The following is a 15,441-nucleotide window of genomic DNA, read 5'->3' as shown; positions in this document are numbered from 1 at the left end:
TTACTACTATTATTATTATATACCTCAATTAACACGCCAATTAAGCTACCATGGGCCTCGCCTGTTGCGAGGAACTGACTCCTTGCGCTTTCCGTACTACGTCATCTCCTTCCCGGTCAACATGGCTGCCCTCAGGAGCGGGGTGACGCCGGGCTGCCTAGCAAGATGTTTCCTGAGACATGGTGGGAAACCGGGTCGAGGCAGTCGACCCCTTTCAGACGCGTGGAGCCACGTAGGTCTTCTTTACTGTTCCACGTCCGCTACTTCATTCCAGCTGCCGAAACAAAGACACAAAACGGCGACTCTCGGCGGCTAACTCGCTAGCCGGTTAGCATCCTTGCTGCGGTAGCTACCGACGCGTGCGACGCCTTTCCGTGTGACATTGACAGTAGACAGCCCTCTCAGGAAAAAAGACAGATGTTCAGCGTAACTGTTAAATGACAGGGTGTTTCGATGGAAACCAGAACAACGTGCAGTGTGAAGTAAGAAGCACTGGAACACGTGCTAACGACCGCCAGTGACTTATAATGACATTGTGGTGTTGTTACATTTGTGCTGTGACACGTCTCCTGGAGTAAAGACACCAGGGCTGTGGCTCATGGTGTGTACAAGGTGTATATATATAGAGTAATATAGCTTTATTTGTATATATATATAGTCAGTGTTTATACAGGACTTGGTAGCAAGCAGCTCGCTATGTCTTGCATGTATAACCTAAACGCCACTAGAGGGCGCTGCATCCGAGGTTTCGTCTTAAACCCGCGCCACATCTGGGCCCATATTTCTCAAACTGGATTCAAATAAAAGTAAACATCTGGATTTTTAAAAATTCTTAAGTTGGTAAAGACTAGATCGTGGATGGTTGCAGTAGAAAAAATAAAGCCGAGCGGCCCTCTGTTTTCTGTCTTTTAACAATAATAACAATACATGAGTTATAGCAGTTTAATGATGTTTTCGTCCATTATTTTCATTTGAACATTTGTTCGATGTTGCACAACTTGTTCTGTTTTTCTCATCTATCTTTGGATCAGACAAAGCAAACACGAACAAATCTGACTTTGGTTTCATTCGCACTGTCTCCATTTAAGCATCATCAACATTATCATCTGCTCAGCACGTCTACCGTCGACATTATTGCTCCGGAGCAGAATTTACTTTCCATTTCAGCCAATTCCCTTCTATATCATCTTAATTTAAGAGTGTTTATGGTAATTTGAATTAAGGGATTTGAATATTTCTTACAAATAAAATAAACCTTTAAAAGGTGTCAGAAATGTGTTCTTGCAGAATCACATTACTAAGTAAATGTTATGGATTTTTGTATTTTAACTTTTTTGACTTTATAGACCATTGGTTGTATAGTGTAATGAAATGTACATTTTTGGCAATGTTTGTTTAATAAAACACAAACTACATCATATAATTCAGTGATATTTCTTAATTCTTTCCCTGACAGTTGATGTTAAACATTAAACTGAATGTCCCTTTCATTTCTTCTAAGGGGGAAAATAAAATAAAAAAAATATCATAATGCAGCTCACTTCTGAATTAAGTTACATTATAATACATCCATTTTAGCTATGTTAAGTTGTGGAGAAAGCCCATCGCCAGTTTTGAAAAATTCCAATCAATTTATAATAATATCAAACAAGAAAAGCCAAAGGTCTTGAGACTAAACCAGAACCAAACTCCTGAAAATCTCCAATTTAGCTGAACCCCATCATAAACTGCCGCCAAGCTCGCTGGGTGCCGACCGTGTGACACAGGAAAGGCCCCAGTATTTGTCACCAGGTTGTTGTTTATTGTCTGATGTGTACACTCAAACTGACGGTCTGACCCTCTGTCTTCCTCACAGCGGCTGCTGCAGAGGTCCGACCTGCACACGGTGTTCGAATGTCGCAGTCCATTGGCCAGGACTGTTCTGGGCTGCAGACAGCGAGGGAAGTTCCTCTGGGTGAATGCCGTGGCAGTCAGACACAACAGCTCGCAGGTGAGTTGACTGATGTTCACACACCAAGACTGATTTATAGCATAAGTGTTTTGTACATTTCTAATAGAATAACATTATCTTTGTTATTATCTATCTATATTATCTTGTGTTACTGCCTTGTTTACAGTAATTCCTGATCTTAAAAAAATCTTAAACCACATCAGAAAACATGAATTACTCAGATTATAATTGTGTGCTGTGTGAATGAGTGTATAAGTAGTTCCAGATATACCAGAATTTTTTAGCCACTGTTTTTGCCTTAGCTTCATCAAATAGCCTCACCAGGAGTAAGTGAATAAAATATTTGACCAAAGTATGTGTAATTTTATTTACTGACATTGATATGAACTGTAGTATAGTAAAAGCTGTCGTTGAAATGTATATACTTAAAGTAAGTAGATGCAAATGTCTGTTTTTGAGGTAATTCAGCTAATTAAACTCCTGAAAAATCAAGTGTTTTTTTAAATCCAATACTGTGATAAAGGCTCATTGATTTGAAGCCTTTTCCCAGTACGTACTGATATAAGTATAGATATTAAAACAATAGATGCCTTTGGGAAAATCTCTGAACGTCGACAACTATACGGTATAGATCTTCATATCGCCCAGCTACAACCAGTACTATGATATGAGCTGCTGCAGTTCGGCTCAGTATGTCGTCAGACTAGTGATAAGAGTCAAATTGTTGGTTTGAATATTTACATTTCTACTATACCATACGTTACTTCATATTTATCAATATTTCCAGATCCCACCAGAGGATGGATCAATGGCGGCACCATTGTTCGAAGCTGCTGTCAGTCCTCCAGTCATGGAGTCCACCCCCTTCTCTCTGCCCGCTGACCCAACCCCCATCTTCGCACAACCAATTGCTGAACAGGTGGCTGAGACCTTCTTCATCTGCAAGTAAATAATCTGTCTAAAGATCAGAACCTTCTAAACTGAATGTCTTCATCGATATTTTTCAGATACCAGTTGAAACCCTGTCCATGGCAGCACCATTATCAGACAGCACGGCTCTCCCTCCGGTCTTGGACTCCTCCCCTGAGCTTGCGACCCCCATTTTATCGCAGCCGGTCATGGAGCAGTTGGCCGACGCGGCGCCCACCGCCCTGGACGTCCTGCAGGCTGCATCTGCAGAACACACCTTAGCAGAGCTGGGATTGGCCGCCCACACTCCCGTGGGACTGATCCAGAACCTCTTAGAGTGCATGCACTTGGATCTCGGTTTGCCCTGGTGGGGGGCCATCGTTGTCGGTGAGCGAGGCTCAACGAGAACTTTCAAGTCGACACATTATTAATCTGACACGCAAGTGGTCAAGGCAGAGTGCGTAGTGTTTAATTTCCTGTGGCCCCTGTCATTCTCTTCTTCCTCTTTCCTGTTTCTAATGACTCTGTCACACACACAGGCACGGTGCTGGCCCGTATGGCTGTGTTTCCAGTCATCGTGAAGGGCCAGAGGGAAGCAGCCAAGCTGAATAACATCATGCCTGAAATGACCAAACTCACCACCAGGATGACCGAGGCCAAACAGAGTGGAAATAAATTTGAATGTAAACTCGAATTTCTCTATTTTCATTTGAATTTGAATTTTCAGATTCAATACAGATGTGTGTGTATATGTCCCATCTGATCGAACATGTCATGTTTTTTGCATTGCAGTTGCCAAAGCCTACACAGACCTGAACTTGTTCCAGAAGAAGCATGACGTGAATCCTCTCCGTGGCTTCCTGGTTCCTCTGGTGCAGGTCCGTTTAGTTTAGTTAAATTTAATGAATCTCAATTCACCAGTAAAGGTTCAAAAAACAGTTTGAAGTCTTATTGATTAGAGTAGGATTCATTTCCTAACCCTAACCCTAATATTTTAGAAAATCTCTACTTACATTGGTTATATGAAGGCAAACCTGTGTAACTTTTTTTTTTTCCAGAAGTTTTGTTTTACTTTATTATGACTACATCTTCCACATTGTGTAACTTTGAATACTTCAGGTCCAGCTGAGCCAGTGTTGAAGAAATAAATATGACATTTGACCGGCATCATATTTCTGTAGTACACACTGCAACGTTGAACTCAAAAAAAGGGTTTTAACGGTGGAAATGTTACTGTGGATTTCGTATCTCCTAACTAGTTCTATCTGGTCCCCTCAGGCGCCGATCTTCGTCTCCTTCTTCATCGCACTGAGGAAGATGGCATACCTGCCGGTGCCCAGCATGCAGACGGGAGGAATGCTCTGGTTCCCGGACCTGACGGCAGCAGATCCTTTTTACATTCTACCCGTAGTTGTCACCGGAACCATGTTCTTCATCCTGGAGGTGAGGCAGCTTTCACTCAACTCGTCAAAAAGAAAGAAAAAAAGGACATGGTAACAGTAAAACACCATGAACCCCTCTTGATCCGTGTCAGTTTGCATTGGGTTGTTGTAACGATCATGTTCTAAAAATTTGGACGTGACTGTGCTTTTACTTAATAATCTACCACGTGTGTTGTTTTTCTTTCACTTTCAGTTGGGAGCAGAGTCCGGTGTAGACAACCCCAATCTGAAAGCCATGAAGACCGTGTTGAGGATCATGCCCTTCGTCATCCTCCCCCTCACTATCAACTTCCCCACGGTCAGTCGGTCATCGATTAGTGTCTGTTCCCGTTGTACAGCTTCATCCTCACACAAAATGGCACATTTAAACCCTCTAATTCTGTCACGTTCGTTGTTGAAATTATTATTATTTTTTCTCCCCTCCTTTTTTTTTTTTTACCAACTCCAGGCGGTATTTACCTATTGGCTGACCTCCAACTGCTTCTCCTTGGCTCAAGTGGGCCTGCTCAGACACCCGCTGGTCAGAGACAAGCTGAAGATCCCGGAGAGAATCAAACACCCGGAATCCGCCGTGGCCCAGAATGAGGGATTCTTCGCAAGCATTCGGAAGGGTCGGTGTTGTGAACATGCAGAATTTTGATTGATTGCCGACCAGAAAGGCAAAATATGCCAGGAAATGTAATATTCCCGTCTTTGCATGTGAACTCTGTGTGGGTTTTCCAGGCTGGAAGAATGCTCAGCTGGCCCAGCAGCTGGAAGAGAGGGAGAAGAGGATCAAAAATCACCTGGACATCGCCGCTAAAGGTCAGTCTGACATATTAATGTTCTATCAGTTGGTACAATTTACTGCAGTGCCCGTTATCAGATTTTTTTTTATTTTGAGTTCTAAAGAATATTTCTTGCTCGTGGATAAGGTGTCATCTAACAGACACTGGAGCAAGAATGCTATATCAATTCTGCTGCAGGTACACTCGCAGTTCAGCGTTCCAAGTTCCAAGTTTGCTGCTGTTAAATTTGTCTCCAGAGATAAACTCCAAATATTTTTGGAGTAATGCATAAACACTTTTATGGAGTCTGAATCCTGGCGGATTAAACAATGCTTGTTTATGCTGAATTCAGAGCAACTGCCCTCAGTGAGTATCTTATTCATTATTAAATTGTAATCAAGGTGGTTTATCATTTTCAGGCTAGTACAGTAAGATTATTGGATTGATTAGACGATCCTCCACATGACCAACTGTAAAGTAATGTTTTAGTGAAACCGCCAAAACTGTACTTGTGAATATTTTTCCATACACGATCGTATCTGAATGTCTTTTGCACGGTCTGTGGCCTTTTGAAAGGATGATATGTAGAATAATCAGTGGTGAAAATAATCATTAGTTGCAGCCTTATGTCAGGCAAGCATGTTTTATATTCCATTTTCTGTATGTTTTTATTTGAAATTATACAATTGGTGCCTTTCAGGTTTTCAGATGTGTAAAAACTTGGAAACCGAGAGCAGACACTTGAGACTCTGTCAACGTTTTTAAAATGTACCTACACATCCTGAAGACTAGATGGAGCTGTCGCCATTATTGTTCCTCTTCTTCATTTTAGCACTTTCAATTATCATGAAAATATAAATGCGTTCTAAAGCATTTCTAAAACGTCTCTCTTTCTGTCCATTTCCTTCAAAGGTCCCCTGAGGCAGACTTTTACCCACAATCCTCTCCAGCAGACACCTCCCATGGCTGCAGCGTCAGCCAAAGACAAGTCAGCTCAAAGCAAAGCAAGGCCATGGAAGGACACTATTGGATAACGTGACTCCCTTGTAGCTTTACGGTTTCAAAAGCTATGATTTATATTGTAAATATTTATGGATTGAATAGCGGACAGGCCGGGGGAAAGGATTGAGACAGTGTATGTATTATTATATTAAAATGTCAAATCTGCCCCAAAACAACAACCATGTCGTCTTTATATTCGAGTACATAATACACGAGGAATCAAAGTAATTTATGTTGTCCACAAGTTTATTATAAATACATGTTTTCAGCTCAAAGGTCTCAAACTTAACATTCAACAGCTCATGATTGGAAAAAAAAGTTTCTTTGCGTAAAAATAGCCCTTTACTTCTTGTCACAGATGACAGTATAAAACCTGATATGAGCTTTTCCCTCCACGGTGAATCTATACTCCTTTGCAGATGATATTAATAACAATACCTAGGCTGTTTCTATGGTCAGTTTCAGGGACGGTCTCCTTGAACAATTAAACCTCGTTTGTCACCTTCCTCTAAGATCAGAAAGGTATTTAAATGTATGTATATTTTCACACAAGACACATGATATATCAATAATAATAATAAAAAAAATCTCGACTGCTCTATAGTAGAAACAGGATATAATTTCTTCTTCAGGGGAGCATTTGATTGTTCTCCCTGAAGCCACAACTAGAGTGAAATCTTGCCATCAAGCACCCTGGTGCCTTCATTCGTTCACATTATCACCGGGTGATGATTGACAGGTCAAAGAGCTGGGTCCAGCTCTGGACCTGGAGTGTTTTGTCCGTGGAGGCCGTGCGGCGGGCGGCAGTGACTGGCCAAGATGAGTTCCAAGTTGGGCCTCAGTTGGGGTGTTGTAAAAACCAAGCGTTTACTCTGACTTGTCCATTTCAGTCAGAACAGAGTAGCATACCTTCTGAATCAGCACGCCCGATTTAGCTGAAAGAGGCGAGAGACGGGAGAGAGAGGTTAGAGCGACTTGTTTTGCATCATGTTTGTTCACCTGAAAACGGACGGATTCGGTCTCCTTTACCGATGAAGCGCCGTAGCCACAGCGGCCTCTTATTGGCTGGAGTGTAGCAGCAGAGGAAGTACACGGGCACTCCCGACAGGGCGATGCCAATGCCGATCAGGGAGTTGATGGTGTCACTGTAGAGCGGCACCACCACCAGGAAGACGGTGAGGAGGCAGAAGATGATGGGGTAGACGAGACTGAGCTGTGGGCAGAAGAGAGAGAGAGGAAGGAGTTGAGACGATGGTCTGAGTCGTTTCATCGAGTGCGAAAGAAAGAAAGTTTAGATTATTTCGATTGTCGGGGTAAGAAATCAGTACACTTCCAGCCAAACTCAATTTAACGATATCAAGTTGCATTATGGGGAATGTAGTAACCAGGTTTTTGAGAAGAAAGAAAAATGTATCTTGTCCAAGGAATATTTTTTTCAGTCTCGCAACTGCAGTACAATGTTAATCCGAGTTACCTTTAGGGGTCTCTTCCTGTCCGGCTGCTTCCACCGCAGGTACAGTTGGCCCAGAATGGACAGACCCACGAAGAACCAGTAGCTGAAGCTGTAGTAGTTTATCAACCTGAAGACATCTTCTACACACAGGTAAATTAGAGCCATGACGCCCTGCGGGGACATATACGAGGATCGAGTGAGTCAAACAAAGAAATGTGAAGAATCCTCGGCAAACTAAAATGAAACATTTAGAGAACGGACGATAGGAGGAGGATGTTGTGGGCTGACTGACATTGAAGAGCAGGGCGGGGACGGGAGTGTAGCGGAAGACATGGATCATGCACAGGTAGTCGGGGAGGTGGCCCTCTCTGGAGCCCACGAAGAACAATCTTTGAAGACAAAATATGCAACAAGGGAGATGGAGATGAGTGACGATGAGTTGGGGTTGTGGGCACAAAGCATTTACAGTGTCCCCCCTGCTGGGGTCCCAAATTATCACCTGGAGGAGGCCAGGATGGAGGCGTTGAGTCCTCCGAAGCAGGAGAGGGCCACGGCGAAGGGAATGGTCCAGTTCATCACGCCGAACACCTGGTCCGCAAACGTCTAGGAGGGAAAAATTGACAGGAGAATCTTCAACAAAAGCTGCACTTGACGGGTATTAAAAAAAAACGAAAGGTACGGTCGATTATCAAGACACTTACCACAGCCACGGCGTCGCTGTCTAAGATTGCGTTCATGGGGAGGATGGCGTAGTACGCCACATTGGTCAGGATGTAGATCACGGTCACTATGGGCATGGAGATGGCAATCGCCAGGGGCAGGTTCCTGTAAAAGCACGGCAGAGAGATGCAAAAACAGATGAGACGTGGAGGCTGATGATGACGCGATGAAGCATCTGGAGTCTCCTCCATGTCAAGGGTCCGGGCGACCCCGTGGTTGAGGGAAGGATGCCTGGGGGATTGGGATATGGTGGGTAGGGGGTGTGGTTGTCACTTAATCTGCCTGGGAACTCTGCGAGAGGCTTGTGATCCAATCACATGTGTGGTCTTGCCTCATTTGATCTCTGTTTTTTTTGCTGTGTGAATCACAGCAAAAGGCCTAATGACACACACACACACACACACACACACACACACACACACACACACACACACACACACACTCTGTGTGAAACATCACAACAAACTCTTTCACAGTTGTCTTCACCTTGCTCGATGTCCCTGTTAATTGCTTTCCTGTCAACAGATTGACACTATTTCAGGAAGATAACGCACAAATCGCAGCCTGCAATTTATAATCCGCAGGAAAGAAAGAATTTTGCTTTGGTTCTGTATGAACAATCTCGTGATCCTAACAAATCCAGAAATGTGAAGCAAAGTGTAACAGCTCGTGTGGGTGTGACGTACACCAACATTAAGGTCACATGATTAACATCAGTTACAGAAGCTTGAGGTGACGATCAAACTGTGAAACCTATAACTAACCGCGCTTCTATTACTCCCAAAGTTTTTTGCCCGGCAACAATGTGAGTAGATCATTCATTTTTATTGTCCTCCTTCATGACGGATTGCCATGAAATTTTGTTTCCAATATTAATGATCCTCAGGGGACCAATCCTGCCGAATTCTGGGAAACCCTGATGTGTCATTTCTAGCGCCATTGTAATTTGAAAATGTCACTATTTCCAATATTTTCAGTTTACGACCAAAAACCTGCAAAAGCAATGACATCTCCAAAAATAGCCTTAGCGGTGCTTTGTGTTTAGTACTAACTGGCAAACGTTAGCACGCCAACGTGCTGAACTACTTGCATGTATCAAAACCTGTATCCCAAAATGTAGGTCGAAATTTATTCCCCTCCGGAATACATCACCACAGGCTGCACTGGCAATGCTGTTGACCTAATGTGCCCCCTTAACTTTATCTCCTGAACCCGCCTCCTCACCTCTCTGGGTTTTGAATCTCCTCCGTGACAAAGTTGAGGGTGTCCCATCCGGAGTAGGAGAACAGAGCCGAGTACAGAGCCAGAGCGAGGTCCCCCGGGTCCCGGGACGAGCCGTCGAAAAGGCCCTCGAAGTTCTGAGTGTGACCTGGAACATAACCGAAAAAACAATTATTTGATTATTATTGCCGTTACTTGACTTGAAGGAATCATTTTCCTAAGTTCCATAAAGTAGCTCGTCTCAAGTCTCGGTGTCGTTGCCATGAGCGTATGTTTTTGATAGCGTTGGAATTGTGAGGAAGGGTATGGGGCCGGAGTTTTTGGGGGGATTGAGGGTCGGCACCTTGTCCGAGCTTCACCAGGCCAGTGATGATGACGGCGATGAGAGCGATGACTTTGGCGTAGGTGAAGAAATCCTGGACCCTGGTGCCCCACTTCACATAGGCACAGTTCACAAAGGTCAGCAAACCTGAGAGAGAGAGAGAAAACCACAGGAAGATCATAAATATGCCTTTATTACTCTACACACACACACACACACACTCACACAGAGAGAAAACTGTTGTCCTGTAAACTGAATGTGTGCCAGGCCAGCATGTTTCCGGGGTAGAGTATGAGCGATTTAAGGAAACGCTGCTGCTGACTCAAGCAGACTGGCCTGTTGTTTTTCAGACGAGGAAACAGCTGAGTGCAGCACATACAACTTCTCTCTCACACAAGCACACACACACACACACACACAGAGGTACACTCGTGGAAGTGAGACTTCAGCTTTAAGAGATAGTTGTGAAACCCCCCCACTGGTCGGACGACCTTGTACTGTGGGGATTATGGCTGATATGTGACCGTGTCCACTCATTGACCGACAGCCTTAACGGCTGATAGGACGAGTGGTCTCAACGTCTTTAGCTTTTTGCAGCACTGAAGCTCTTGGAAAAAACATGTTTTTGTGCTTCTTTCCGCGACTTATCTGCCTTTGGCCTCTGATCAGCACATGATCCCTCCTAGGTTCAGAAATATGGAGATAGGATAGCAGCGCGTATTGAATTTCTTTTAACCATACATTCGTCTTATTTCATTGCTGTTGTTTTTTTTTAAGCCCCTTGAGTTGGAAAGTATTTATCGTTGTTTAAGACTTCCTTCCCGACTCAGCTGAGTGAACACGTTTCATCTGCAATCACGTCATAGCTCATGTGCACTTCCGCTCGCAGACTTCACTAATGAGACCGCTCTGGCCTCCGCATCGCACGGGACATCTAGAGAGAAAAAGACCAAAACAGGATCGCACCACCGCTCCCGCGCCTTCTGCACTGACCACTGGGACAAATAGCCGCGCAGCGAGAGGGAGGAGGGCGAATCACAGCATTATCGTCTTCCATCACGTTGACAGGTAGGGGGATCATAACAAGTCTGTTCCCGACAGGACGCCTGTGCAAACACAGCAGGGCACCACTTGTCGGACGGAGGCAGCCAGCGACGAGCGGTGCAGAGTGGGACGGTGCCACACAGAAGTGGAGGCGCGGCGTGTTGACAGTGGAAGGTTAGAAGGGTGGGAGGTGCGAGATCGGGTGCGGGAGGCGCGCTCACTGGTAGCGGAGGTCAAATATGGTCCAGATGTGAGGTGAAATGGGAGCTCTTTAAAGTACTGTGAACTCACACGTGAATGTGAGCGCACGATGCTGGACGTCAGCCGCTGCGGAAAAAAAACATTCAGTTTACGCGTAATTGAGCGAGTGAATGATGGTGAGACCCTGAAGACACATGCAGTACATGGTTGGTTCTGTGCTTTTTTGGGGGGGGGGAATCGAGAATTTTTTTAAGACTATTCGTGAACGTTAGAGGTTGCGAGTTTTCCCACTTCATAATAAATACACACTATGCTCTTCTGTGACATCTGAGATCATGTGAGTGCACGACGGTTCCTTCACAGTACCTTTAGTAACACGGTTCGTGAGAACCCATGAAAAGATTGATGGTAAATATCATACAACTACATGATTTGGTCAATGCTCTGTAAATAATTCTGAGGCTAAATAAAGGTTCTTGTCGAAAAAAGTAAAAACTGACCTAATATTTAGTAATATGTAATCATGAGCTCAAAAATGTTTAATTTTTTTTTCATTATTCAATATTTAATTAATTGATAATGTTAACCTTTTTGACTCAATAAGTAAAAAGTGCGCAATAGTAAGTTTTTTTTCTCAGCTTTTGACTTTGCAGTAAAAATCATGATCGAATGAATAAATACAGTTGACTTTGTGTCTGTAAATTTTTACATACAAAGTCATAATTCTGAATTATAAAGTCAGCCCGATCATAATTCTGATTCACCATCTCATGATGTTTGAGTTTTTATTTTTGTCGTGCGGACAATTACACAAGTGTTTTTTTTATTTCTTCTGTTGGCACAAGCGAACGTGCTTCCTTGCGAGAAGTTCGACCTCAAACTAAGACAAAATAATAGCTTGTAAAAATGAATTTTTAACAGTAATAGCAGGAACGAAACCTCAACTAAATTAGATTGAAAATTGGGGTACGGGGGGGACTACAGTCTCCCAGCCACAGAGACTAAAAGTTTGGTTGTCTATTCTATTCTATTCCATCTTTTAAAGACCTTCACCGAATGGAAGCAAAGTTCAGTTGGGTTTTAAATGTCACCCTTTGTGCTGAGCTGTCAGTTGCCTGAGTGTCCGTGCGGTGAGGACTTTACCTCACCGCTATCAGCACTCAGTCTGAGCATTGCTTATCGGTGCGTGGCACAAGTGTGCATGTGCTCGTATCCAATGTGCGTGGGCGGACGAATGAGTCATGTTCATTGCAAAACGGGCACGACGTGTTTATATATCTATCACCAGTCTGAGATATTGCTTTAATAAGCTCTCTGTCTGCCTTTGCCTTCTCGTCCCGGCGTCTGGTTGCCCGAGCGTTGGCATTTCTTCGTCCGCTTTAAGTTTGTGCTCGGTTGCCCCAGTGACCGGTCTTGTGAATTTCTTGTTAGTTTGATTCATTCGGTCGTTTTCACCCTACGTTTTTTGGGGGGCTGCTCACTTCCCCTTTCCGTCTGATTTCAGTGACCCTTTCCGCGGCTGACCTGCTGACTTCGGCTGTGGTGTCACCATTTTTCACTTCTCTAAAGCTCACGCACTCCGTTTAAGAAGTGAAACCGACGGTGGCCGACGTCATCACTCATTCACTGATTCATCCGTCTGTTGTCTTCATCCAAATTTGTACTTACATATACAGGCGGCAGCCAGCAGCCTGTTGGCCACGTAAGGAGCGATGCAGGTGGGGAAAACGGGCTGCACCATGTAGTTGGAGAACGTGATGGCTATGACGGCCTGGCTGGTCGGCTCGATGATGAGCAGCGACGTCCACAGGCGGATGAAGGCCAGGAAAGGGCCAAAGGCCTCCAGGATGTACGCGTAGGAGGCCCCCGACTTGGTGATGGTGGTCCCCAGCTCGGCGTAGCACAGGGCCCCGAACACGGAGAAGATCCCGCCGACGGTCCACACCACCAGGGAGAGGCCGTAGGAGGCGCTGTGGATGAGGACACCCTTGGGCGAGACGAAGATCCCCGAGCCGATCATGTTGCCCACGATCAGGCAGACCCCGTTCAGGAGGGAGATCTCCTTCTTCAGCTTCATGGACTCTTCGGAGCCCTCAGTCTTCACGGACGGGGGGCCGCCGTTTGTGGCCTCTTGTGTCGGGGCCGGGGTGTAGGACGCCATTGTTCGTGTCGTAAAAAGTCTATCAATCAACTGGAAAAGTGTGGGGACTGTTCCCTGTTTACTATTTCAGTCCCAAATGAAGATTTTCTGTCTTGAAGGGGTGACTGTTTTTCTCTCAGCTATCTACCATCACCTCCTGCCATCTGTGGAGACAGAAAAAAGCACAAGGTCATATTAGCGATGCCGTCGCCACGGAGACGCATTTGTCATAGCAGGCAAAAACATATTTACATGCAACAGACGCTAATGTAGGAACAAATAAACATAAAACGACGGCCGTGTGGACACTGCGGGATTCAAGAGCGGCTTTGTAAGAGATGCAGAGCCATTAGGCCGCGCGGCAAATGGCCTTTTAAGGTTGAGTGTATTGACAGAGAAGAGAGGGGAGCGGAGCAAACACGCCGCATGCCTGAAAACACCGGGTCTTCGCTGGTAACCGTAAGCTGAGAAAGGAATGACTGACTGAGACGCACACAGGTTGACTCACGGCCAAGCCGGCGGCCCACCTACGGCCCACTCACGTGCAGAGTGCGAGGGTGTCGCCGTAGTGGCTGGGTCACGTGTTTTCCAAAGTTCATCACCCCGCAGCAGATCCGGGGGCGTTGAATGATCGTGTTAATTCGCCACGGCTTCAGTAGGCCAGCGTCGCTCTTTGCCGTTAATTGGTCGCAACTTGCCAGGATCTCATTTTGTTTCCTTTCATTTTAAAATCTGTTTTATTCATTCATTTTAACTTCGTTTAAATGCTAGTGAGGTTTTGAAAGTGCCGCCTCAAGGCAAAGTCTGCAGTGATGATACTACATGAGGGTTTTCTCCAACTATTGAGAATCTGGCGATTTATGGCCCTTAAAAACACTCAGTGACCCAGAATACATTTGGATACAATGTGAAAAATGAAGGTGTAACTGTTGTTTCAAGGTGATTTCAAAGACTACACATGTAAGATTGGCTACCTTTTAGCTCATTTCCACTCTCAACAAAAAATGTCTTGATATTGATACTTGACATTGATCAAACAACTAAAAAAAAAACTGTGAATTAGGTTGCACAACATTTTGAGATTATGAAATTATAAACAGCTTTAGACAGGAAGAAGAATGAGGTGTTTGTAGAAGTTCGTCCCAAGTCGGGGAAGTAATTCAGAGGGAGAGATGTTGGAGACAGAGAGTGAGGTGTCAACATGCACAATAACACATACCTAATGTACATTTTAAGGATTCAGATTGGAGACACGATTGTGAAGCTGGTGAGGAGAGTGAAGGGGAAAAGTGCAGATACCTTGAGGCAGCAGCAGCAGATCAGCAGCATGTGGGCTCATGAAGGAAGTGACTGCAAAGGTTCAAAGGAGAAGGTCAGTAGATTTGAGTGTCCCCCTGCACATGATCAAACCCCCGCCAGAGACACCGAGAGGCGAGGCTCCTGCGGCGAAGAGTGCAAGGTCCGAGGAGCTGCTGATAAGTCGTCCTTGTCGTGAGTTACTCAAGATTACATCTAATGGGTCCATAAAATCCTCCCCGATCAACCGCAGCGCTGTCAGTGAATCGGTTCAGCTAAATGTTTTGAAAGGAGAATCTGGGATATGGGGGGGGGGGGGGGGGGGCTACCTGGTTGCAGGATGTCCAGTTCACCAACCAAACCTTTAACATAAAAAAATTGAGTTTTTCTGATTTCTCACTACTTCCTCCTACAATGATATTTATGCTAAACCTTAAAAAAAAAAGAAGTAGAAAAAAAGGCCTCAGATCACTCCCTTGTTTTGATTTCAAGGATGCAGTGGAGCAAATCATGCTCAAATGACCTCGGGATGGAAGTGGAATGTCATTATTAGTTAATAAATGATACCTGGGCTGGTGAGAACTGTCTTCTGTGATACATCAATCACAAGGCAAAAGCAACGATGAGCAGACGCAGTAAAGTAGCTGTTGGTGTTTTGGTGTGTGTGTGTGTGTGTGTGTGTGGTGGGGGGTTTGGTTCTCACCTTCTCCAGACTCCAGACGCGTCTGAACTCCGTTTGGTTCCAAACGCGCGCAGCAGCAGCAGCAGTCGTCTTCACTGATCGCCCACACCCCAAAATAAAAAAAAGGAAGTGATTTTCAAATCATTGTATCACCTCTCCTCTACAGTTCGCGGCGTCATTGTTCCTTCTCCTCTCATAGATCCGTTTCTCCGCGCGTCTTCCTCGTGCGTCTTTTTACGCAGCGCGGCTTCTTCCTCTTGTTTTCCCTTCGCTCGGTGTGTCCAACATCTG

At 44.8% G+C, this 15,441-nt stretch overlaps 2 protein-coding genes across 3 annotated transcripts; one reads left to right on the top strand and one right to left on the bottom strand.

The window, feature by feature from the left end:
- Positions 1 to 79: 79 nt before the first annotated feature.
- oxa1l (OXA1L mitochondrial inner membrane protein) lies at positions 80 to 6,250 on the top strand. Its single transcript, XM_035619498.2, has 11 exons — positions 80 to 232; positions 1,856 to 1,990; positions 2,739 to 2,870; positions 2,959 to 3,247; positions 3,400 to 3,543; positions 3,653 to 3,738; positions 4,139 to 4,303; positions 4,496 to 4,600; positions 4,751 to 4,913; positions 5,026 to 5,106; positions 5,982 to 6,250. The coding sequence occupies exons 1-11, from the start codon at positions 122 to 124 to the stop codon at positions 6,101 to 6,103; spliced, it is 1,533 nt and encodes a 510-aa protein (XP_035475391.2). The 5' UTR covers positions 80 to 121; the 3' UTR covers positions 6,104 to 6,250.
- Positions 6,251 to 6,296: 46 nt separating this feature from the next.
- On the bottom strand, positions 6,297 to 15,425 carry slc7a7 (solute carrier family 7 member 7). 2 transcript variants are annotated; one of them, XM_035619528.2, is made up of 11 exons: positions 15,172 to 15,425; positions 14,472 to 14,522; positions 12,701 to 13,336; positions 9,809 to 9,934; positions 9,469 to 9,613; positions 8,226 to 8,349; positions 8,024 to 8,127; positions 7,817 to 7,913; positions 7,546 to 7,695; positions 7,101 to 7,284; positions 6,297 to 7,006 (listed from the first exon to the last, which is right to left on the bottom strand). In XM_035619528.2, the coding sequence occupies exons 3-11, from the start codon at positions 13,191 to 13,193 to the stop codon at positions 6,939 to 6,941; spliced, it is 1,491 nt and encodes a 496-aa protein (XP_035475421.1). In that variant the 5' UTR covers positions 13,194 to 13,336; positions 14,472 to 14,522; positions 15,172 to 15,425; the 3' UTR covers positions 6,297 to 6,938. The 2 variants fall into 2 exon arrangements, with proteins under 2 accessions (XP_035475421.1, XP_035475429.1); XM_035619536.2 differs by lacking the exon at positions 14,472 to 14,522.
- Positions 15,426 to 15,441: the final 16 nt, after the last annotated feature.

Source organism: Scophthalmus maximus, chromosome 12, assembly GCF_022379125.1.
Source record: "Scophthalmus maximus strain ysfricsl-2021 chromosome 12, ASM2237912v1, whole genome shotgun sequence".
Classification (NCBI taxonomy): domain Eukaryota; kingdom Metazoa; phylum Chordata; class Actinopteri; order Pleuronectiformes; family Scophthalmidae; genus Scophthalmus; species Scophthalmus maximus.
The sequence above is the reverse complement of the archived record's forward strand: the minus strand, read 5'-3'. Positions and strand labels throughout refer to the sequence as shown.